Source organism: Gymnoscopelus braueri (genome assembly GCF_963280865.1).
Source record: "Gymnoscopelus braueri genome assembly, chromosome: 11".
NCBI classification, from domain to species: domain Eukaryota; kingdom Metazoa; phylum Chordata; class Actinopteri; order Myctophiformes; family Myctophidae; genus Gymnoscopelus; species Gymnoscopelus braueri.
Window position 1 is genome coordinate 8,604,438 of NC_137613.1, and position 25,315 is coordinate 8,629,752.

Here is a 25,315-nt window from a genome sequence, read left to right on the forward strand (position 1 = left end):
CCAAAGAATATATAGGAATTAATAATGCAATTATATAAAATAATACACAACACTCATAATTAAACAGAAACAGGAAGGATAGATTGACCTTTTATCAATTGAAAATAATGATTATGATGATGAAATGTTGGATTACTTCATGGATGCGCAAGGCTCGTGTGGTGAGTAGCCTATCCTACAGCAGGCTACTCGAACAGAAATGACAGGCTCCCATTTTTTTCTGAATCATTCTAGCTATTTAATATATTATATTGATTATTAGTAAAGCAAAATGATATGGCCGTGTGAGTGCACATTGCGCTGCCGCTTGCAGCAGGCAGTGTTTATTGTTTTAATTAACATTAAATATGAAAGATGTGATACAGATAACCTTGTGCCCATGCCCTAAGCACCCTGCAGTGCAGTAGTTATCTTTATAATGATTTAAGCATGCACATGTTCATGTGTTTGTTGTTGAAAGAGACATCTGTTGTCTGTGCCATCTGTGTCTGCCATTCTTTTGCACCATAGTAGCCGTCTGTGTCGGCTCTCAGGCGCAGCAGCAACTTTTTTTCTCACTTTCCAACCAACTTAACTCCGACTTCATTCGACTGCCAGTCTAGTAGTCGGTTTGTTGGAGAGCTACCTTTAGGGTTTTTAGGATTCATTTTATTATTTTTTAACAGTGATTAGAGGCCTCTGTAACAGGTTATTTATTATTAAAGATACTTTTTTGATTTGTTTCTGTCTCAATTCTATCCTGGTTTTAAAGTGTTTGCTCTCCCTCCCTGGTTTTAAATATTAACCTGTGTTGTCCTTTATAATTTGAATTGTTTAAAGATGGGGGACCAATCCCCTTTAACAACAGGTGGCATAGTCGACAATTTCTCTTTGTATTTGGTTTCACAGTATTTATTAACTTTTGCACTAATCTGTGTTATCAAATTATTATTTCTGTGGCTAAAACATAGAGGTATCAAACTCAAGTGCCATTTTTGATGGTAACTGGCCAAGTTAATGTGACAAGTTGGCCGGCGACACATATCACCATCACATCACACCCCTCACACCCTATGGCACCCTGTGAGGTGTCACTGTAAGTGCAAAATTAGCTCTCAGTAAAAGGGAAGTAAACCACTTGAAATAAGGAACATAGCACAATAAGGGAAGTAAACCACTTTGCATTGGAGAGGTTAATTTTACACGCCCAATGTCTCATAATTAGCCTATGCTCTAAATAGCATGGCTACGGACAGTGAAGGAGGCCAACCTCCGCTGACATTTCAAGCTGTGCTTCTTCTCCATGACTGTAGAGTCCATTCTCTTATTATGGCTTTGAAGGCTGGACCCTGAAGCCTGCCCTACAGAAGGCCCAGGATTTGTGCTGCACCATAATGTTACGTACGGTGCATCAACCATGATGAGCACTTTATCAACAAGCATAGTTATATACTGATGACATCATGAGCACGGAACAGTGTTGGAACGCAGGCTGTCTGGTCACTCCCACAGACACTGGGAACTCCCACCTAGCAAACCTGTGCTGTGGGAGTCAACACAGGCATTGATTATGAGGGTGAACAACACTAATCAATGTACTATCTATAGCATGGGATGTATTGTTCTCTGCTGAAAATGGTAATGATTTCCATTCCCCACCATATATTACAGAGAATAATTAAAACCTCTCCCCAAGAGCTGTCTTTAGATTATCAGTGAAACTGAAGCTTTTCTACAGAACATAAGAGGTTTAGTGCTGAACTCTAGTGGTGACACCGGGAATTAAATACATTAAAACTAATAACATCACAGTCAAGACTATTTGAAGAGGAACTTTATTGAAAACAGAGTCATATTAACATGTTTCAGATAATATATTTATTTCCCTTTGATCTTTAAAAAAAATTAGCCTGAGTGAAGGCAGTGAAGTCATGCGATGCCACAGTGCGGACTAGCCGACACCAACTTGGGACTCCTGAATCGCTGCCCTCCACATCTTCCCGTCTAACATCAGGGTCTTGAACTCTGCTGTGTTGTTAGCTCCACTGTCGTGGCACAGCGCAGCTAGGTGTGCCTACGTAGATACAAGTAATTTTAAGGTTAAACAATATATGAAATTCTTCTTCATACTATTATCACAGATGAAATCACGAGACTTCAAAAAGCCCAATGAGTCTTTCTGGCTCAGTTCTTCGTCTCTGTCAATAGCGTCAGACATGATCTCTCATGTTCTAGATCAGTGCACTCTTAGGTAGAATATATTTCTGTCTCCGGACTGGCTTCCATTCAATGGAGATGACAGCGCGCAGTCACAGCCATACGGCGTCTCAGAAATGTTATGTGATAAGAGCGAGATATTGCGTTTGTCAGCAAATCTACAAGAAAAGTAGTTAAAACAAAGTCGAAAGAAAGGAGTGAAAATGAGGAAAGTTGAAGAATATTTGAAGGAAATAAAAATGACCAAAATAAAATAACTAAAGTTAGTTTGTTAATTAGTTATTCATTCAATAGTTGTTTAGTTATTCATTTATAATTTTCTTATGGTTAAGAAAGGAGATACTGTGGCACTGTAAGTGAGAAATGTAATTTCAAGCATCAGTATGTACGGACCACAACACAAGCTTATGTTCCTTCAGTTATAGGAGTTAAAATGTGGAATTATCTTCATAACGATATAAAGGGTTGCACAAATAGTTAACAAAAAATCATTCATCATTAAATAGACAATAATTATGAAGACGACAAATAGGATAGGATTTGACATTTGAGTTATCTTTTCTCTACTTAAAGGACGGCTTCAGCCATTTTCAACCCATCTTCATATAATTCTCACTAATGCTCATGATAATATGGCACCATTTTTGTCTCATGGATTAAACTCATTGACCCCCCTCTCTCTAGGTCATCCTCTCCAGTCATCTCTATCCTCCATACATCTGGCTAGCTCACCAGTACTTTCCTCCCTTGCATCTTTCTTTAGTACATCCATGTAGGTGTGTGTGGGATTCTACACCAACATTCTGGTGTAGCACCCATCCAGGAGACTTCTATATACGTAGGCAATAGCATTCACAGCCGTATAGCAGAACAGACGCTACAGTTGACGCTACAGTTGCTGAGAAGTTGAGCTTGATATGGTGGGAGGAGGTTGGACTGTTATACTGTCCATGCCATTCTGAGCCCTCCATGCAAGTGATTTCCTCATTTTAAGGTCTTAATCTGTTGTGTTGACCCATGAGCCCATGAGGTCATGACCGTGGCTCTTGTACCTGTGTACCTGGCTGCTATGGTCCGGAGTGGGTTGGGAGGGACACCATAAGCCTTGAGTATCAGAAAGATAGAAAGAAAGAAAGAAAGAAAGAGCCCAAGAGTCACATGTATCCGGTACCCTTTCACAACAAGCCCTGGGGGACCCTGGTCAACTGTGTAGGGTTTAAGTGGTTAATGAGAGATTGGTCTGTACTTCAGTTTCCACTAGATGGCAGCAGAGTCTTTTTTTATGACAGGTCGTAGTTGTATACAGTAGAAACATTGCATCAGGTATGCAATGCAACATGTTGTGAGCTTGTAGATCGGCTACTTTTGAAACATGTGGACATTTATATTCACAAATGTGCAGGAAAATTGCAATTTGGGGGTCCTTGATATGATATAAATGTATGAGACCACCTGCTCTACTTTATCACTTTGTTAGTAAAGAGCTGATGCTCTTTATTCAGAAGAACTTACAGGTGAGGGTTTAATAACTATGAGCTTTCATTCAAGGACAGCTCAACATAACATTGTTAATATTATATAGAAAGAAAAATATAGATGTACTACATATCATATATATAAATGTATGGGCATGAGCACATTGCACACACACACACACACACACACACACACACACACACACACACACACACACACACACACACACACACACACACACACACACACACACACACACACACACACACACACACACCTCGGAGCTATATAGCGGAGGGAGAGGTTTTCGCTAACAAGACCTTCAGAACAACGACTGTGAAGTGACACAAACCAAATATACTCCAGACTAGAGCATATAGACATATTTCAAAACCCAAAATGTTCAGTCACAAAGTTACTGATGTTAGAAACAAAACAACCTGACAACACAATCAAATCAATCATGAGCAGAAATACCTGTTTTATACCTGAAAAGGAGGAGATCTCAAAAAGAACTCTGGACACAGTGATTCCTCTCTGTCAGCAGCATTTAAATGAAGCCTGTATGCTCCCCATTGCTGCCTCTGCAGACCTGACCAATTGATTACCAACACCATAAGTGCTAATTAGTAGAAACTAGTAGATTACAGATTCATTGATCTCTTTTGTCTCCGTTCACCTTTTTAACTTTTTAATCTCTTTCACAGAACTTGTTTACATTCATTTAATGTCACAAAACGGTTTATGTTTTCATAAGACTTATTTGTTTTTTAAATGTATAGATATGAACTATAACTTTATTAATGACATTAATTATTTTGTAGCTGGATCACCATCATATCAATCTATCACACATTGACCGTTGGCATATGAAGAAGCACATTTTTAACTTTTCCCAAATTTAAGCTTTTAGCATTTTTGTGAACGGTCCTCACAGGCAATGCGATATGTATTCGTGGTTGCAGTCCCATAGCCCCTATGGACGGTGGGTGGAAATGGCGGGTATGGACTTGTATGTATTTAACTATGATTAAAGAAAGCAAGGCACAAAATAAACACCATAACATGAATGAGTATGTGAATAAGTCATTAGTCAGTCATGTCTGCAATTTGTGGATGTGTGGAATGTGCTGTATGAGAGTGTTGTGGAACTCTTGAGGAAATTATCACTTTGAAGAAAAGACGACTATTCTGCAAGTTCACTATTTATTTAGCACAAAGTACATTTTACAACATGAGTCTATCTGGCAAGCTAAGCTAGCAAGGAGCACCTTCTACTTTTTCTTGATAGTTTTATATACTCTCTTTCTTTCCCTAAGGAAGACAGAGTGAAATCTATTCTTGACCTACCAATCATAAGGTGTTTCAATCATATGAGCATCCAACATCAGCATTCATGTCGATGTCCTAGTAGGTCCTGTCTCCTTTCGATCTTTATTTAAATCAGATAACTGTAGTGACCAGGTGTCCAGTAACTGGTCATTTTGACCACCAGGCCAAGTGTAAGCTCAGGACCTGCACTGTGGAGAACAGAGTAAGTAAATGCAGCAAAGCAAACCCTTATAGACTCTCCCCAATCCCCCAACCCAGGTGTAAAAAGTTGGCCTGATGGCCTGCTCCACTCTGCCAATCACTGAAGGCTGCCAGTGAGGCAAAGGGGCAGGGCCGGGCAACTTGCCATTTAGTCCTGTGCAGTTTGGGGCTGTAAATTATCTATACCTGGAGGCTAAAACCTTTTGTTTTATAACCATTACTGTTGCCTTCTATAAGAAAATAAGATATTGTATATGAATAGCTAGCTCAACTGATCCACTGATCCACTGATCTTCCAACCCAGATTTGGCACAAACAAGGGGTTGAATTTGTTCTCCTGCTATGCAACAAAAATGTGGAATGCCCTACCAAAAGCAATAAAGGAGAGTAAAACCCTACTCTCCTTCAAAACTGCCCTAAAAGAGTACTTTCAGGTGGCTGCAATGCAATTCCAAACTGCCCCCCCCCCCTCCATATTTTTGTTTTTCTTATTTTTCATTTTGTAAACTGTTTATATGATGTTCTGCATCGTAGTGTATATTTGTCTGTCATTATGATTTGAGTACATGGGGACCCCATTTGAAACAAGCCATAGGCTTTCATGGGTTTTTCAATCCTGTTTAGCTGACCTTGTATTTAAACTGTACTTTCATGTGCTTTTTTTCTGCAAACTTCTAAATAAAGTATTCAATCAATCAATCAGTGGCCAATGTGGTATATATCTATGCTCCAGATTGAAGGAGTGAGTGATGACGGGAACACACAATCGACAAATCGACAAATTAACCAATAGCAAGGCCTCAAACAGTTACAACCACAGAATAGGCAGGAAGGAATTTATGTACAGAATAAACAAGTCAATCAAACATTGTCACTCAGTCATAAAGATTGACCATATACCGAAATATCAAAGCACAGTTGTGTGTATATATATATATATATATATATATATATATATATATATATATATATATATATATATATATATATATATATATATATATATATATATATATATTATTTGTCAGGCTTGGGAGAGAAGACAGAACACTCTGTTAATTGAGGTATAATTCTGAGATGTAATTGAATGTATTACGTGAATATATTGTAAAACATGTTAAAGTGTAAAATGGTGTCTTATAAACCCATGAGGGTTGGGCACTTTGTGTGCAGGACACAGAAATTAAATTATCTATCTATCTATCTATATTATACAAAACAAATAATAGACTGTAAGACTCGTTTTATGCCACATAAACAAAATGTATCATGTTTTTTGTTATATAAATGAATCACTACTGAGTATTGTCTATCATTTCGTCATATCAAATAAGGACAAGTAAACCATAGAATGTGGACATTGTGTATCTTAGTGATATAGGGTGGGTAGATTGTATTGAGTGATGACACAGGGCAGGGTGGCCACAACGATAATTGTCATTTGGAATAGGACTCAGTATAAGGACTGGGAAATCACAGGACTGCAGGATTTTAGATTGGCATGAACCACATGGTCACATTTACTCTCTGTACATATTTAAAAGATATCCTAAATGAAGGCAGTGTGTCAGGATGCGAGTTCAGAGGACCCAAAAGCAGTACGACAAACGGCAGGAATCAAAGTTCAGGAGGTTTATTTAACTAACTTAAACTTCCCATAAAATGGGGCAGGCAAAACAAGGACTCAATATACAGATGGCTTTCAGCCTAAGAACAGTATAACACACTAACACTAAACGACGACCTAAGAAGGAACTGAACAAACATATATATATGTTACAGGGATATTGGAGAACCAGGGAAATTGGAGAAGGCGCGTTTGTTTTTACCACCCACCCAGCAATTCTGACACTAGACACTAGAGGGAGCCACGAATGCAAGTCACGAGCCAGGCTTCCCAACTAAAGTGCACAAACATATATGGCCGCGACCACACACACACACATACACACACGCACGCGCGCACGCGCTCATGCTTTCAATTTGGTTTATTGAAAGCATGACTATTAAGATACTTTTATTGTGTTCTGGCTTTTAACATGTGTTTTAGTTTCACACACACACACACACACACACACACACACACACACACACACACACACACACACACACACAGATAGTGATCCATGAAAATAACTATTCTGTCCCTATCGGTTTACAACTCGGACGGCGCTGATTCGACTCAGCAGACCATCGGCCGGTCGGTGCGGGCACTCGTGCCTGGAGGCGCGAGGGCGCGCCTCCTCGGCCTCAAGCTCTGCTGAGTCGGTGCGCCTCCGTCATGGACAATAACTATTATCACGCGTGCGTGTGCACGCGTGTTCAGCGTTCCCCTAGCGTAGCTTCCTGGTTGCTATGTGGGGGGGAACAACAAAAGACAGGTCCGCGTCGCATCAAAGCCCCGCCTCGCGGCGCCGTGTCCTCCTCCTCCTCCTCATCACGCCGCCTCGCATCAAAGCCCCGCCTCGCGGTGCCGTCTCCTCCTCCTCCTCCTCCTCCTCACGCCGCCTCGCATCAAAGCCCCGCCTCGCGGCGCCGCGCCGCGTCCTCCTTCTCCTCCTCTTCCTCGCGAGCCTCGCGTAATAAACCCTGTCTCGAAAAGCCCCGCCTCGCCCCGAAGCCCCGTGCCTAAAAACGAGCGATCTGTCTTCAATTTCCCTGGTTCTCCAATTTCCCTGTGACATATAGACACAGGGGTAACAGGACACAGGTGCAATCAACAGACAAATCAAGAGACGATAGGCAGAGGGAGGAGATAACTAATAATCACCGGGAGGTGAGACAAGGCAGGAGAACAGTAACTAGGCAGACAGGAAGGCACAGAACAATACTACAAAATAAAGGTACACAACATCAGGCAAAAGGCAACAACAGAGTAACAGAAATACAATTGGAACGATACTACATAATAAGAGTACAGAAAACCAACGCAAAAAGGCAACAGAGTTACAACCATACAAGACAAATACAGAACATAAAGAACAACGGCCTAAACAGGCCTAAATAACAGCCCTTAACTCTCTCAGTGCCACGCCCCGACATATCCCGAGTTTTTCCCGAGTACCCTCAGTGCCAGCACGAGAAATCCCGAGTTTTTACTTTTGACTGTGGTCGCGTTATTCTGTTTATTTTTCATGATCACTTTCGCTTCCTGACTACATCAGACTCACCCGGAGCCGGATGTAAAAAAAAAAAATTCATTTCCGGGTCACGTTGTTTTTCTCCGGTGATTTTCGGCCAGAATAGGGAAAGTCACGGTTTTTCACACGGTATAAAAAGCGAACGGAGAGGTCCACGTCTACTCTCTTTGGTCTGGGTGACGATCAGTCATCGTAGTCGTGTATCGCATCGTAATTTAGCGCGATCAACGATTGTCGAAAATGTCAACATCCGGTTCTGACCGGATATGACGTGAGCCTGTTTGGGAGGGGGCGAGTGAGCCAGCGAGATCATCAATGTGTCGATTTGTTGCTCTCTACTGGTAGAACTGTATTATGGGTTTAAAACCCCAATCAGATCATTTATTTGAATGAAAAATTACAAAATTGCAAAATAAAAAAAAACGCAAATTCCTGGCAGTTTGGGAGTACTTTATGAAAATACTCTTGGCACTGAAAGAGTTAAAGGAGGAGTTCACCCAAAAAATGACTTATTTTCTATCAATTACACACCCCATGAAGCCTTGATTTCATGGATTTATTTTTGTTTTTGTGGCATTCCTAAGACAATAATTTGATTATAATAAATTTGTCCCCATTGATTCCGGTAGGAGACACAAATGCATTTGTGTCTCCTACCGGAATCAATGGGGCTAAATTTATTATAATCAAATAATAAAGGAAGGAATGCGACAAAAACAAAAATAAATCCATGAATTCAAGGCTCCATGGGGTGAGTAATCAATAGAAAAAAAGTCGTTTTGGGGGTGAACTACTCCTTTAAGAGTCCAACACCATATATGGGCATTCAAGGTCCAAGGGCTGCGGGGCGGAGCGTGACACAGTGAAGTCATTTCAAGGTAAAACATTAACCATGAAAAACCTACTCTTCCTGGAGTCGGGTAGTCCCTCCCCTGAATGCATGCTGTAGGCCACAGAAACCTCCGAACCGCCAATCCTTTTGCCTTTCTTGTTGTTCATTAATATCCCCAGTAGTAGGCGTAAAACATAAAGAAACCTGCAACAGACATATGGTGCTGTCGTTCAGTCAAGGATGTGTGGAAGCATTTCTTGAAGTTATCTTTATTATAATTAATAATAATACTAATAATACTAATAATAATAGCTTGAATTTATAGTTGTACAATAATAAACACCCACATGCACACATACACATGCTATAATAACAGGCTTAACAAAATAGTGAAACCAGCTATATTAGTTAAGGGTTAAGTTAAGTTCATTTATTTTCAGGTTTTTTGATAAAGGCGGTTACACACCGGCGAATGTGCGAATATACGCAAAATTCGGACTCGTTCCGAATAATTAAAAGACGCTTTTTCGCTTCGCTTTTCCGCTTTTTCGCGCCATGTACGCTTGCATTGACTTTATAAGGTTTTTAAAAAAAGCGTATTATTCGCACGAAAAAATCGCCCCGGTGTGTAAGGACCTTAAGAGTAGAGATATTAGGCTATAACTTCTTACCGCGCGTCCGAGGAATAGACGCACCTCGTAGAGTAACCTAACCTGGCCAGTGGCTAACGACGTTGGCCCTGCAGTTCGTCCTCTTACAACAGTACGTTGAATAAACTCCACTGATTTATCAGTGCGATTTGGATGTTTGGTTAGTGGAAACACCCCGGTCACACTTGCTATGCATGCCATGTCTAAAATGCATTATCTGTTATACTCATAAGAACTCATAAATATTCATAATGCTTTATAACAATAATCATAACACATTATAAAGCATTCTATAATTACTTATACGGTCAAGTATATATGTATTGTGATATGCCTATAACACTGTATACTTACAGTCACTGTTAAAATGCATTATACAGTAATTCTGTCACTATAAGTGGTCATGGTTGGTTTAAAAGATTATAGAGACAATTATAATAATTGACTCATTATTAAATGCTTTATAATGTCTTATGATTATTGTTATAAAGCATTATGAGCATTGATGAGTTCTTATAACTATAATTATACAGTGTTATAGGCAGATTGTAAGTATGTTTATAATGCATCATAGACATGGGATGCATAGCAAGTGTTTGTTGATCATGCGTGACGTGATGAAAGCATTTGTCTTCATTGGAATCGTTACTCAGTACATTCATGAAAAAAATACAAAAATACAAAAACATTTAAACAACATTCGAATATTATTAATTAAAATTATATTCGATTCCCGAATTGCGTTCTGACAGCATTAATGTGCATTGTGAGTGTGTAGCCCTATATGTACTGTATACTGTGTATCTAGTGACCTGTGGCCTGTACCTGTTACCCAAGCTTCTTAGGGCGGATTCAGACTATGGTCCCGGGTGCGCACCCCGGACCACATGGCAGATTGTGGTAGTGTGAACGTAGCGAACCGTTCCCCGTAACGCATCACCGTACCGTACCCGAAACCACCTGGGGAGGTAGTCTCGGGTCCGATTGCTGCGGAGCAGTGCGGACTCGGGAACGGAACGCGGCAGTGTGAATCCATCCGTACCAAGAGAAGGAAGTGGACTGCTAATCATATATAATTTATATATTTTTATAATGACGCATTATTTTAGCTGGGTTATACCTTCTCATAGTTCTACTTGAATGTTGACAAGACATAATAATCCCGCCAGTGTTTGAGTAGCGCGAGCCGTGAAAAATAATAAACAAAAAACACATGTGTAGTGAACGTATATATAAGGATAAATATGACAAGGATTAGTCAGTGACGTCACTGCTAAAATACCAAGGATGCATTAGTGACGTCGCTATCATATTGATAATAACAGAGACGCGAGAGACGACGTTACATTTTGAGGTTTCAAAGACCAACGCACACACTGCTTTGGTTGTGTATTGTTGTTCTGTTATTATTATAACTCAAGACAACGTCAGGAACACAGTCAAACTTTATTATTCACTCTGCACTCTGACAAGTCACTTTTCTTCTGTGAATGACATTCTCTAGCTCCCAAAGCCCCATAGTCAACAGCGCCCCCATGAGGCACATATTTACCATTACTGTTAAATTAAGGTCTCGGGTGCGCAAGAATCTTGGCCAATGTGAATACTGGCCAGCTGAGAGAGGCCAATCGTACTCTGGAACGGTTTGAATGAATCGGACCCAGTCTGAATCCGCCCTTAGTTGCACGCACAGTGGCAGGGGGTTAATATGGTGTAGCGACTCCGCAAAAGACCCGCAAAAGACCCAGTAACTTGCTCCTCCAGGGGAGCTAGCTCTCTTGGCGTTGCTTGCTACCTGCCGGTCTGCAGAGTTGGAGATCGGAGTTTGATTCCAGCTCAGTGCGCGAAACGTTACAATAGTAACCTCTGCTGATGTCACTGATGATCACTCTGACAACGTCACTCTGAAACATCACAGGTGTGAGAGACCAAGATGATGTCTTGCTCTAACATCACTCTGTGACATCATAAGCTCAAGAGGTGGAACCGTGACAGAAGCTAATGATCAAAAACAACCTGCTTTTTCAAAGCACGTGTATCACTTCAAATAAGCAACATAATGTAGATAAACTATTACGTTTTTTATTAATCTACTCGGGTTCAGATTAGGACAACAATGCTTACAATCTTTGGAGAGCAGCATGTGTGTGTGGGTTCAGTGCCTTACCTGCAAAGAAGGTCCAGCCTGGAGCCATCCAGCATACCATGTAAGACCAGGAGAAGCCCCAATCCGAGTCTGGGATCTTATTGAAGTTGGTAGCCGTCATTCCAGTATAGATGGACATAATCAGCACAATAACAAAAGCTAGGAAATGTGGGAGACCAGGTGTTACAAGATTATCAATCATTGTGTGTGTGTGTGTGTGTGTGTGTGTGTGTGTGTGTGTGTGTGTGTGTGTGTGTGTGTGTGTGTGTGTGTGTGTGTGTGTGTGTGTGTGTGTGTGTGTGTGTGTGTGTGTGTGTGTGTGTGTGTTTGAGTACACTGTAAAATCCTCAGTATTAATTTGACTCTGAAAGTGTAGAAATGGACCCTTACTTTGAGACCGACAAGGGTTAATTTGTACCCACTCAGAAATAAATGAACACAGATTTTGTGTATACCTACTGTACATGTGTGTGAATACTCACTGGGTAAAAGGAACATAATCCCTGCAGCGAATGAGGGCTTTGACCTCTGGATACTTGACTTTATACCAATGATGATGCCAATGATGCATAACAGGCCATTAAGGAGTAGAAAGAAGCCCATGGCTTTGAGTTGTGTTGCTGGTGGTGGAGACAGACAGGAGGGGGGGACAGAGAAAAAATAATCAGTGATGAGCAGATGACATCCTGACATCTTTTGTTAATCAATCAGGTGTCTGCACAGTAAAATCCTCAGTGTGAATTTAACTCTGAGAGTGTACAAATGTAACAAAATGGAACGATTGTGTGTAAGCAGGGTGTTCCACTAGTCAGCACAATGTCCAACTGGGTCAAAAAAGTAGCCGGTCGGGTGCACGCGCGAGCCTATTGAGTTTTTATGGCTCTATTCTTAAGATTACATCTACGTATGAGCATCTTTCTCCAGATGAAAAACGATTTACTTTAGATAGGCCACCTAGGGCAAATACAGTCTTTTTAGCTCATAAAAGACCTCCCTATCTCAAGTTGGGTGTCTACCTCCTAGTCCCTGGTTATGTGGTTATACATATTAACTCAATATATAAAGAACTGAGAAAACTTTTAATTAATTATTTACATCAGTGAATGTTTAGATCTCTGTCTAATTGCAAAATTGAAAGGTGACATTTGAAACATTATATAATCTAGTCCATACCTGGGGATGTGTGCAGTCAAAGTATTAACAGACCTTCCCAAACCTTCTTGGCCCCAAGGACCCCTTCCAATTATTCAATACCATATTTACCAACCACCCACAATGTATGTCAAATTGTGTGTTAAATGTTGAAGTAACAAAGAAACATTTATCCATTACTAACCAACAATGTATATAACATTGTACTTTATAGTTGCATAATGAAGACATTTGATATTGGTATGAGTAATGTGACTGCATCTCGTTGAGACTTTGATGGGACAGGGGTTATGAGTTGGTGCCACATTAGCTCTGTGTAGCATTACTGGTCTACCTTAAATCAGTCCACCTTAAGGCCAGGTTAGCTCATTTCAGTAGCTTGTTTACTCCTTGACATTGTGTCTAATGTTGGGTTTGAACCATAAACAGAGCCAATAGCAGGGGTTGCGCTAGGATTTTAAACTGCCGGTCGCCGTGTCCGGAATGATTTCAATTTATCGGACATCTGATCAAAATAACGGACATAATCATTTTAATGCATGAATGACAAGCAGGTGCATAATGTAGCCAATAATAACACTTAAAGCATTATGTCTGAAAACGATTTTTATGTAAAGGAGTAGGATATAGAAAATAATTATAGCTTCATCTTGCATAAGGGTAGGCCTATTAATTATCTAGGCTACAATCGCACAGGTTGTGTCTGTGGCTGTGGCTGTGTGCGTAATGATTTCACAACAAGCCGGTATAGGCTCAAAACATCACGTCCAATGATAAAATGGAATGGAACCGATACATTTTAAAGCTTTGGAGCATGACCCAGTGTGCAGACGTTATTCTTTTTGGATTCTGAATACAGCACCTGGTTTTTAGTGAGTCGATCTGCGTGCTTTATTGTTTGTTTCTTCAACAAGGTGTTGCATCATTACTTTAATAGTAAAACATGTTCTTCAGAATAATGACCAATAGCCTGAAAGTCGGGTCTGTGCAAATCATGAGGTTGATTGATTTATCTGGCCAGCAATGAATCAGAATATAGGCTTCTCACCATATATGGTCGTATGGTGACATAATTATATGTCGGGACTCGGGACCATGCGTCTGTTAGATGCAACTTTGGGAAAGTTGAATAAGCTTTTGTGGGTGATTTTCTACTACAGTCTCCTGACTGACTCCTCATAAATAATTTAAATTCAAGTGGTAATGATAGTTTACGGTAGAACACACCACTGGTTGGGACCCTATATGTGCACTCCATCTTCCTGGTTTAACCACGCTACGCAACCTGACACTCTGGACAGCTGTTCATCTTCAAAGAAATGCATGTGCATTGTTTTTGATTTGTGGTATGACAACTTTGTTTAATACAATTTTCCGTGGCGGAACTCCTCAGCAGCCTAGTCGCTACTCCTGTGAAACAGAGCGGCTCTGAATTTCAAATTCATCTCATGTGAAAACGGTCACCGATCTTGTGTGGCGGAAGTTTTTGCCATCGAAATTTTACGGCAAGCTTCCTAGTAATTCTTCCGGAATGTACTGGCGGATTTTTTTTTTTCTGTAGTGAACACGCTACAAATAGTTAGGGAATTTTAGCAAAATATTTGGACCATCTGTGAAAAAATTTACTACCAATAGCTTTCTTCACCAATGTGTTCTTATAGGTGCCTAGAATCACCTCTGAATTTATTTAAACCCAAATCCTCGTGGAAAATCCTGGAGAGCCAATCAAAGTTAAGGAGCCCAGAGGGCTTGGGTGAAAAATATGAAAAGAAATAAAAGTCTTGTGAGGTGTCTAACTAGGGGTGCTGAATCTGAATCCATTCCAACCATTATTTTTGAGTAAAAATATCTCCCTGGCCATCTAATATTGGTATATTGGTTATTGTTAGTGTATAATCAGTGTATAATCAATGGTAGGGGATTGGGGTGTTGTTGAATTGATTCTATTCTGAAAAATAAAATAAGAAAATATTGCTAAACGCTTGATAAGAGTGTACACCTACTGTGCACATGCTCAGTGGTATACACTGTCTGCATGTGGGGAAGGAGCGGGAGTGTTGCATCCTGGCAAATATGTCTGGACGATTTTAAGGTACGGTAGTTTATCTACTTTTTGGCATTTCTTTTCCTCTGCTGGCAAAACTTTTGATTACTGTGAATTTAGATGTCAATGTTCTCTAGCCTATTACATTGAACAATCATTAGTTAAACAATCATGACACTTGTCTTTTAGTAGACAACATGGAAGAGGATTCTGTAGCTTGTGGCTTAAGGTGCTTCATCTGTGGTGGTCCTGAGACTGAGATTCAAAAGCTCTCAAAAGACACCCAAAAAGGCTATGCACAGATGTTGTCTTATTCTGAGAGTGTGGATGATGCAGCATTAATCAGAAGACTACATGAGGACTGGAAAAACTGAGATGACCCCAAACTAAGATACCATTTGGAATGCAAAACCGAGCTATACAGTCGTGCAAGAGGTATATCCACTGGAAATCGTACGTTTTTTTCAATGTGATGAAAGTTGCCACTTGCAGATTTCAATCCTATTCTATGTTGTGAGTGACATCATAATTTAATAAAAACTTTAAACATAATCTATTCTTTAGAGCAAGATGAGCAAGACCAACGGCCAGACAGGAAGAAAAGACACAGGGCATTGTCTGGGTCAAGTAGTTCAAGTGCTAGCTGGCACACTTGATCTACCATAATACTTGCATCCTTTGCAATGAAGGTATCAATGCTGGCACATTGAAAAGAAACCCTGGTAAGTCTTTTGTATGTAAGATTCAAATGAATTTTGATAATTGTTTTTCTTGCTCCTCATTGTAGGCTTCCACTCAAAGTAGAATAATTTAATCATGCACATACTGTATGTGGCTACCTTTTATCCAGACAGATCTCGGCAGTTGTATCGTGCACCTGATAATGTCTACCAGGACCAACTGAAAGGAGTTTGATGCAGAGAGCAAAGCGACGAGGTGATGACTGGGGACGTGAAGTTGCTGGTCGCCTGGTGGCAGAAGAGGCAGTATATCATATTCGATGCAGAAGAGACTTTGAGAACCCTGTTACAAAGTCTGAGGTAACATTATATGGATACACAATACAGCTGTACAATACAACTCACATTTCTTATCCTGAGGGAAGAAATATAATTCTTAATAGTGAAACTTTTGATTTCAAAATAATTTATTCTGCAAGATTGATATGGGTCCAGGAATGAGGGGGACTAATAAAGGATAAGAAATGTGAGTTGTATTGTACAGCTGTATTGCGTATCCATATAATGTTACCTTAGACTTTGTAAGAGGGTTCTCAAAGTCTCTTCTTCATCGAATATGATATACTGCCTCTTCTGCCACCAAATCTATAATACCAGACAGGCGACCAGCGACTTCACGTCCCCAGTCATCACCTCGTCGCTTTGCTTTCTGCATCAAACTCCTTTTCAGTTGGTCCTGGTAGACATTATCAGGTGCACGATACAACTGCCGAGCTCTGTCTGGATAAAAGGTAGCCACATACAGTATGTGCATGATTAAATTATTCTACTTTGAGTGGAAGCCTACAATGAGGAGCAAGAAAAACAATTATCAAAATTCATTTGAATCTTACATACAAAAGACTTACCAGGGTTTATTTTCAATGTGCCAGCATTGATACCTTCATTGCAAAGGATGCAAGTATTATGGTAGATCAAGTGTGCCAGCTAGCACTTGAACTACTTGACCCAGACAATGCCCTGCGTCTTTTCTTCCTGTCTGGCCGTTGGTCTTGCTCATCTTGCTCTAAAGAATAGATTATGTTTAAAGTTTTTATTAAATTATGATGTCACTCACAACATAGAATAGGATTGAAATCTGCAAGTGGCAACTTTCATCACATTGAAAAAAACGTACGATTTCCAGTGGATATACCTCTTGCACGACTGTATAGCTCGGTTTTGCATTCCAAATGGTATCTTAGTTTGGGGTCATCTCAGTTTTACACCTTAAGCCACAAGAGAATCCTCTTCCATGTTGTCTACTAAAAGACAAGTGTCATGATTGTTTAACTAATGATTGTTCAATGTAAGCAATAGGCTAGAGAAAATTGACATCTAAATTCACAGTAATCAAAAGTTTTGCCAGCAGAGGAAAAGAAATGCCAAAAAGTAGATAAACTACCGTACCTTAAAATCGTCCAGACATATTTGCCAGGATGCAACACTCCCGCTCCTTCCCCACATGCAGACAGTGTATCCCACTGAGCATGTGCACAGTAGGTGTACACTCTTATCAAGTGTTTAGCAATATTTTCTTATTTTATTTTTCAGAATAGAATCAATTCAACAACACCCCAATCCCCTACCATTGATTATACACTGATTATACACTAACAATAACCAATATACCAATATTAGATGGCCAGGGAGACATTTTTACTCAAAAATAATGGTTGGAATGGATTCAGCACCCCTGAAAACCCCTAGTTAGACACATCACAAGACTTTTATTTCTTTTCATATTTTTCACCCAAGCCCTCTGGGCTCCTTAACTTTGATTGGCTCTCCAGGATTTTCCACGAGGATTTGTGTTTAAATAAATTCAGAGGTGATTCTAGACACCTATAAGAACACATTGGTGAAGAAAGCTATTGGTAGTAAATTTTTTCACAGATGGTCCAAATATTTTGCTAAAATTCCCTAACTAAAATCAAAGTAGGCCTACTAGGAGTTAATGCCAGAAATGGTTGTGTGTGCCGGCTCAAATCATAAATCATAATGGGATGAGAGAGAGAGAGAGAGAGAGAGAGAGAGAGAGAGAGAGAGAGAGAGAGAGAGAGAGAGAGAGAGAGAGAGAGAGAGAGAGAGTCACATAATGCACGCCCGCACGGGATTGAAAAAAGGAAACCTGGCCACTTTCACTTTCAATCGAGACGCCACGACAAGCATCAACAAATAGCTTCAACTAGATTCCTGGAGCTGGGAGCAGAACTTCAGAATAATGACCAATGATTTGATTCATATGATGACTAATCAATGGAATATTTTATTTTGGAGTTCATATATTCATGTTCACGTTTCCTCCTATTACTGACAGGCGGCGCAGAATACACACTCAAACATTCCACCCTCCGTTGTCCGTTCCGTTCTCGCAATATCGGTGATTTATGATTTAATAAGTGGCGACCGTTCCAAGGTTATCGGATTTGACCCTGGGCGAGCGTGTTTTGGGGCGAGCATTCTTGTATTCCACCTGTTAACCCTGCGTCCCCATGATAATGAATGATTGTGAAAGAGAGAGAAAAAATATATTAGGAAACCGTTTCCTCTGTTCTTTCGATGGATTAAAGTTAGTCTCGCGTGCTTACAGTCACCTCTCGCTCGAGGACAAAGTTCTATATAATTTAGTTAGAAAATTAAAATGAAAACGGTCGCTTATCAGGCAATACTAGAAATTCTGCTGCCAAGGAGGGCATTGCATAACCATTGCCATTTTAACAAGTAATGCAATGTTTTTGCTCTCTTGAACCGTAGGTCGTACAATCAAAATCTCTGGATGCCATGGATCACGATGCATCTCCAAATATAGGCCATTTGTGCCAGACTACATTTTCTGCGCTCCGAGGAGCACACTTTTTTTGTCGCTAGCTCTGGTCCAGAACATTAGCAAGTTATAATGCTCTGGTCTGGACCAGAGCTACTTTGTCGCTACCAGTAGATTTATCTTTTCTTGTTCAGAATGAATGCGGGGCAGGTTAACAGGGGACCACATCTACAACCTACCGGTTGTTGCAGCCATTATGCTGCGACAACCGACATGGGAGGCGATGGAAGAGGGTCTCAACCAGGATATGGGCATCTTGGCTACCTACCTCCGCAGGTGGTGCCTGCAGCTCAGTACTGGTAAGACGGTGTCGGCAGCCTACCATCTCAACAACAGGGACGCGAAAAAGGAACTGAATGGGTTCGTTAACAACAAGCGCCTGGAATTCCAACAAGCCCCAAATTACCTCAGCGTACACCTTGATAGGACCCTTTCCTTCAATCAACGCCTAGAAGGTGACATCAAGGGTCCCACTAATCCAATGAGACGTTTAAGTGGATGAGTGGTACAGGCTGGGGAGCTGGAGCTGGTACAAGCTGAGGAGCCTCGACCAAGACATTACGAATTTCCATGCAATCCCTTGTCTTCTCTGCAGCTGAATACTGTGCTCCTAAACGCTCTCCGGATTATAACCAGCTGCCTGAAGCTCACCCCTGTGTCCCAATAAATGACCACAATTGGAAATAGACAGTTGTCCTGTGAAGTTACTAGGACATACCATTTTGCTGATTTCGCAGATTGTGACATGTTGTGCCATTGCAGCAGTATCCCCTCCACATGCCCGAGTGGCAATAAGATGTATCATCCCCCGTGTACTGCACCCAGTAGTCGGTTGCCGTGGTGACCACCAGCAGTATGGTCCCTGTGGTGGCACAGAGTAGACTCCCTCCGATCTTGCATCTGTCACAGAAGAGAGGTACAGGAGATAGGACAAACATGAAATGCATGAGGCACAGGCACAGTTTTTTGAACATTGTAATGGCAACATTACACACAACCTTTAAAAAGTTACTGTATATGAAGAGCTCAATGTGGTTGTTCTGTAATTACATGACTACTGTATAGGCAGTCAGTCATTTATTAGTAACCACAGTGCAGTTGGTGGTCACTCACACACACACACACACACACACACACACACACACACACACACACACACACACACACACACACACACACACACACACACACACACACACACACACAATTGATTTATAATGAAACCACCAAAGGGAAAGAGATAGCATGGCAGACGATCACACAGGCAGAAGTATACATTTTAAATGTATACTTCAGGCATTAGGATAAACAGAAGGGAAGACGAATGCAAAAATAAGGATGCGATTGCCATAAAATGAAATGAAATGAAAGCTGCGACACAGAGCAAAACCTGATTTGTGTGGAGCTGACAATAGGTACAGTAACAAATACATCAGATAACAGGGGGTATTGCACAACGGGTGGAGCATGTATTCCCAACTTGAACGGTTCCCGACATGCATGGCCCAGAGTAACAATACATTTGGCTTAGGGGCCTTTTACATCTCAATGTTAATGCGTGCAATTTGTCCCAAACATGTGACGTCATGTGACTTTCGTGTTGTCTTGTTTGGCCCCTGGGTGCTACACATGGTTCCTGGTGTGACTTTTCTGATGGCAGACCCGTGACCAGGTCTGCATGTTACCCCAAGCTTTATAACTTTTAACACTTTAACACCTTTATAACCTTTAACACTACTAATACTTAAAAATCTTTAGCACTACTAATACTTTAAAACCTTTAACACTACAAATACTTTAACACCTTTAAAACATTTAACACTACTAATACTTTAAAACCTTTAAAATGTTTAACACTACTAATACGTTAAAACCTTTAAAACCTTTAACACTGCTGATGTTCTTAACAGAAATCACTGTAAAGATGTTTTGAAACAAACATACAGAGCCAACCAATAACAAAAAACGAAATATCAAGCAGTTAGCATGAACATTCTGTAAAAACATGTTCAGGTTAGACACAAAGAGGTTGGCTGCTGTAATCCATCTGAGCTAAGCTAAGTAAGTAGGATTATAGCTCTGGTGTCCATTTACACATTATTACAACAGTACTGGTCCAACACAGGAGCCTGGGGTAAGCTTACCTTGTTTCATCTGGAAATTGATGGTTGATGGAGAGTGATGCAAGGAAAAAGAGAGGGAGAGAGAGTCAGTGAGAGTGATGCTTCCAACCAGGATGGAGAGACATTCAAAGACATTATGTCCTGGGCCTCTTTTATAAAAAAAGTAATACAATCATGACTACAACTAATTTCTATTCTGACGGGCCTTGAAAGAGCATGGGCCTTGAAAGAGGGTAGGACCCTAGGACCCTAGGGAATCAAACTACTTACTGCTATTATTAGTGGGAATCAAACTACTTACTGCTATTATTGCACTTTAGAATCTCTTGTGCTGTGGTGAGAATTGTGTGGACTCCAGAGCTCAAGCATTAAACAAAGCCAAGGAGGAGTTTTAAGGTTCATTGGCCCTCATTTATCAGATAGTTACTTTGACTTGCCCGCTCAAATCTCACATCTGGTCTAAGGTCGTGTACGCTTAGGCTACACCAGTTGTTTCAATTGTAGACATGCGGTGCAGCATTGTGTGGCAATCTGACAGGCATTTAAACATTATGCAGCAGCCAACATTCAATTAAAATGATGTAACCGAACATCTTAAGTAGCTAAGTAAGTATCCCTAACATAAGGTTACGGGGTTAACAGGTGACATAATTACAACCAAGGTATTAACAACAATCTATTAGGTTGGATGCTTAATCAGCCACCCATTTAAACAGGAGATTAAAGCTTTAACAGTTATTCAGATGTCTCGACATTTGGCTTTATTAAGACCTACAGCAGCATAAACGCAGATTTTCATTTTGAAAACAACAATGCACGGACATCTCCAGGGCGTACGCACGGGACAGTCATATAATCGGTGCTGGATGAAATTGATATTCAAGACATATTCCAATCATAACAGACTACATTTTGGTGTGATTTGTGTAGTTTGACAAAGATTATTCCCACATGGTAGGCTATATGATAATCCCACTCGCAAACAATAGTAGGACTAGAAGTGCATGTCCACAGTGTGCCACAAATAGGCATAGCCAGGGCCACGGTGGAATGCGTTCGGGCTTCACATGGATCAAGGGGGGACTCGACTGTCCCTAAGCTACATGCTGCCACGCCAGTTAAAGTGTCAGACATCTGTGGGGTTGTGCACAATATTGCTTTAATATCATTGCATCAACGGAGTGCCATTCAAAGTTCAGAGGGCCATGGACACAGTCCCAACTCGTGACTGCACGACAGGGGAACAAGACGTCTGGCCCTCATCACTTCTTAAATTATGTCTGAGAAGTAGGCTTAACAGACAACGCACATTTAGTCAAATACTTTTATTTATGTAATGCATGTTTCAGGTTTTTGTTTTGTATGATAAATATTTTTCAAGAGACTATGATGGCTAGAAGTTTGTGATTTACTAGTAGTAAATTACTACTGTATCTCCACATCAGTGTTTTTCTTCCACACTGCATTGTTCAACTGTGACATGATCGCCGCTTTCATGAGTCAGATGATACCACAACTCCTTGGCAAGGGGAACTTTATTGCTGCGCCGACCATCGTTCTCCCACCTTTGGTTTGAGCGACTACTAAGTTCTTCTATGGACAGTGTTCTATAACGTGATGGGACACTAATATTTCGTTTTTAGTTGATTGACTAAGTGCTTTTGTGGATAGTGATAGTCATAATAACTCACCCCGGACCCCGGACTAAGGAATGTCTATCTTCTGACATAAAAGAATAGTTTTTGTTTCAATTGTTTTCTGGGACATGTTTAGGCTATTGATAGCCTAAACTTTGAATGTATTTGCAGTTATTAAGTTCTATTCTTAAGACATGGGATTTCGCTGTATTTTGTCACATTTATCGATCTATATTTTGTTCAAATGTCGGGTTTTGTACTGTGATTTGATGTGCACACGTGCGCTGAAACTGAAAATCAATGAGACAGACAGCTGCTTGTTGACTTGTTCATACTGTCACTCTCGTTAGTACATCATTTACATAATATACAGGTACAGTCTAATTCCATTTCCGTTTCATTTAACTACGCTGGTGACGTTAAACAGCAACTCTCTCTCTCACTCGCTCTCCCCCTCTCTGTCAAAAGCGTTGCTTGGCTTCCGCTTTAAGATAGAATATAGGCTCGAAATCAAACATACCACTGGTTATATGTGCAGCGATTCACTTGTTGTGCAATAAGAATTTGGAATCTCAACCAGACAACTAACTGGTGGTGTCTACCGTATTGACAGGTAGATAGTGCTGAGGAGAAACAGTGAAATCAGCTGGGGCAGTGCAGGTGGGGGCATCAAGGCCACTTTGGCCATAGGGCATGTCATTTTTCGAGGGGCACACGGCCAAAGAGAGGGGCAACGAGTAGCCTCGAGTGGCCAGACTCACTGCGTGGATATGAGTCTGGTGCTTCTATGAGGACGTTTTTTTCCCCAAGGGGCGGGATCAAAAGAATGGCTCTGCACACAATTGGTTAGACCTACAACCAACTACCAATTACAGTCTCCCATATTTGAGTACTGGGCCCTGATTGGTCACCCCATACTTCGGGAGCAGGAAATGGATTCACAACGGAGCGGTGCCAGACCCAAATCGCAGAGGGCAATTCTTTTTTGCACTGGCAGATTCGTCTGGTCCCAGGCTAAGCAATGAGGGCCATGGCCGTCATGGCTGCCGTGAAATTCCTGCCCTGAAGCAGATACAAATCAATAATGAAATTTTCTCTGACCCTCTAGTCATTTCCCAAGCATTCAATAATCATGTCTCCCCTATCTGTGGTTCCCAATGCACAAACTCCTATTTTACAGCTGGTTCCCCAAAGTTAATTGCTTATAAAGGTTTTTTTTTTTAAAAGAAAATTCTGCCTATTCATTGTACCTTCACAGTGATGAATGTTGCTTAATTTTCGTTTGTGTACAGTGTGTGCAACCTAAGTCGCAATCTCTAACCCCCTTGGTCAACTGGTGTTGGTACAGACACAAACATGTCACTTATGCTTTTTAATGGTGCTGTTAAATAAAATTGTAACTTGATTGTTCACTCAAATTGACAAATAGAATACTCTAACCTATATGTGAGGATATTTGGTTACAACAAGCAACGTAAATCCATGTGGTTTTGCAAAGTCATTACATCCCTCAGTTAATGGAATATTAGCAAGTGTCTGTATAGGCCTATCTTAGTTTTTTTGGAAATATGTAGCCTACTAGTTGTTTCATAAGACAACAAGACTTCCAGGGTAAAAAATATATGGATGTCAGTTGGAATGTTATCTTATAAATGGAATGTTAGATCTGTTTTAATATGATGTGTAGACCATGTTTATGACCCTGTTTTAACACAGTATGTGAAGCACGTAATAGAATAGGCTACTACAGACTTCAGGTAAATAGTGTTAACAGACCAGACAGTTTAATCAGTTTATTGAAGACATCTATGAATAGAGTCAGCTTACCTTCAGTTTCAGACACTTCTATACTTGTATATGTTGAACTTGAGCTTGGCAATAGTGGTTCAACGTCTGTATCTTCATGCTGGTCTGGTGTAACAACTGTTGTGTCAGAAAAGACAACAGACTTGTGTAAGCAACCCAGTAATACCTGGCAGTAATTATCATGGTATTAAATTGATTACATTTCTGTTTAGCAAGGTAATTAACTGTGTCTACAGCCGGTTTATCTGCAGCAGGAAAAACAACCTGTCAGGATCTGTTGCCTTGTAACGTGTGTGTGGAAAAATGTGCGCTGGTGGCCGTGAGCGTGTAAGAGGAGATAGAGCCCTCCTAAAAAGAAAATACTTTGTTCTTAAAACAAACAGTGGGAAGTAAAACTATGTTAAGCGTGTGAGTGGAGATGTGTCCAGAGTCAGACTACAGAGCCTTCTGCACCTTTTGTCAGAGCTCTGTATCACGTTAGAACCCTCTAACGTTATGGACCAGAGCTACTGTATGTCAGTATAGTTAAACACGGACTGAGCTACAGCTGAACACTGCCATGTTTAATGCCCCCCTGTGTGTGTGTGTGTGTGTGTGTGTGTGTGTGTGTGTGTGTGTGTGTGTGTGTGTGTGTGTGTGTGTGTGTGTGTGTGTGTGTGTGTGTGTGTGTGTGTGTGTGTGTGTGTGTGTGCTTGGGTTTGTGTGTGCGTTTGTGTGTGTGTGCGTGTGCGTGTGTTTGAGGGAGTCGAGAGACAGCTGCTGTACACTGTAATTGTGTGGGAAAATAACGCTGGGAAAATGTCAAATAACTGAAATATAAAAATAAATTACTGACATTTATTATATAATAATGTCTGGTGCTTTTTTTATGAACTTTTCCAAACAGAGAGGAAGGGAGTTTACAATAAAGGAAGTAGGCTCAATTACCACTTTGCAACGGAAAAAGTTAACAACACACACACACACACACACACACACACACACACACACACACACACACACACACACACACACGCGCGCAGACACACACACAC

General features: G+C 40.7%; 1 protein-coding gene across 1 annotated transcript in view; it reads right to left on the reverse strand.

Moving 5' to 3' along the window:
• Positions 1–9,027: 9,027 nt before the first annotated feature.
• The window catches only part of LOC308094707 (uncharacterized protein), a 95,855-nt gene continuing 79,567 nt past the window's right edge, over positions 9,028–25,315 (reverse strand). The window contains exons 4-8 of the mRNA XM_080441513.1: positions 24,280–24,398; positions 19,434–19,608; positions 12,456–12,593; positions 11,995–12,132; positions 9,028–9,381 (exon numbers count right to left, since the gene is read on the reverse strand). Coding sequence (XP_080297639.1) covers positions 9,344–9,381; positions 11,995–12,132; positions 12,456–12,593; positions 19,434–19,608; positions 24,280–24,398 — 608 coding nt within the window. The 3' untranslated portion in view covers positions 9,028–9,343. The remainder of the gene's footprint in view (positions 9,382–11,994; positions 12,133–12,455; positions 12,594–19,433; positions 19,609–24,279; positions 24,399–25,315) is intronic.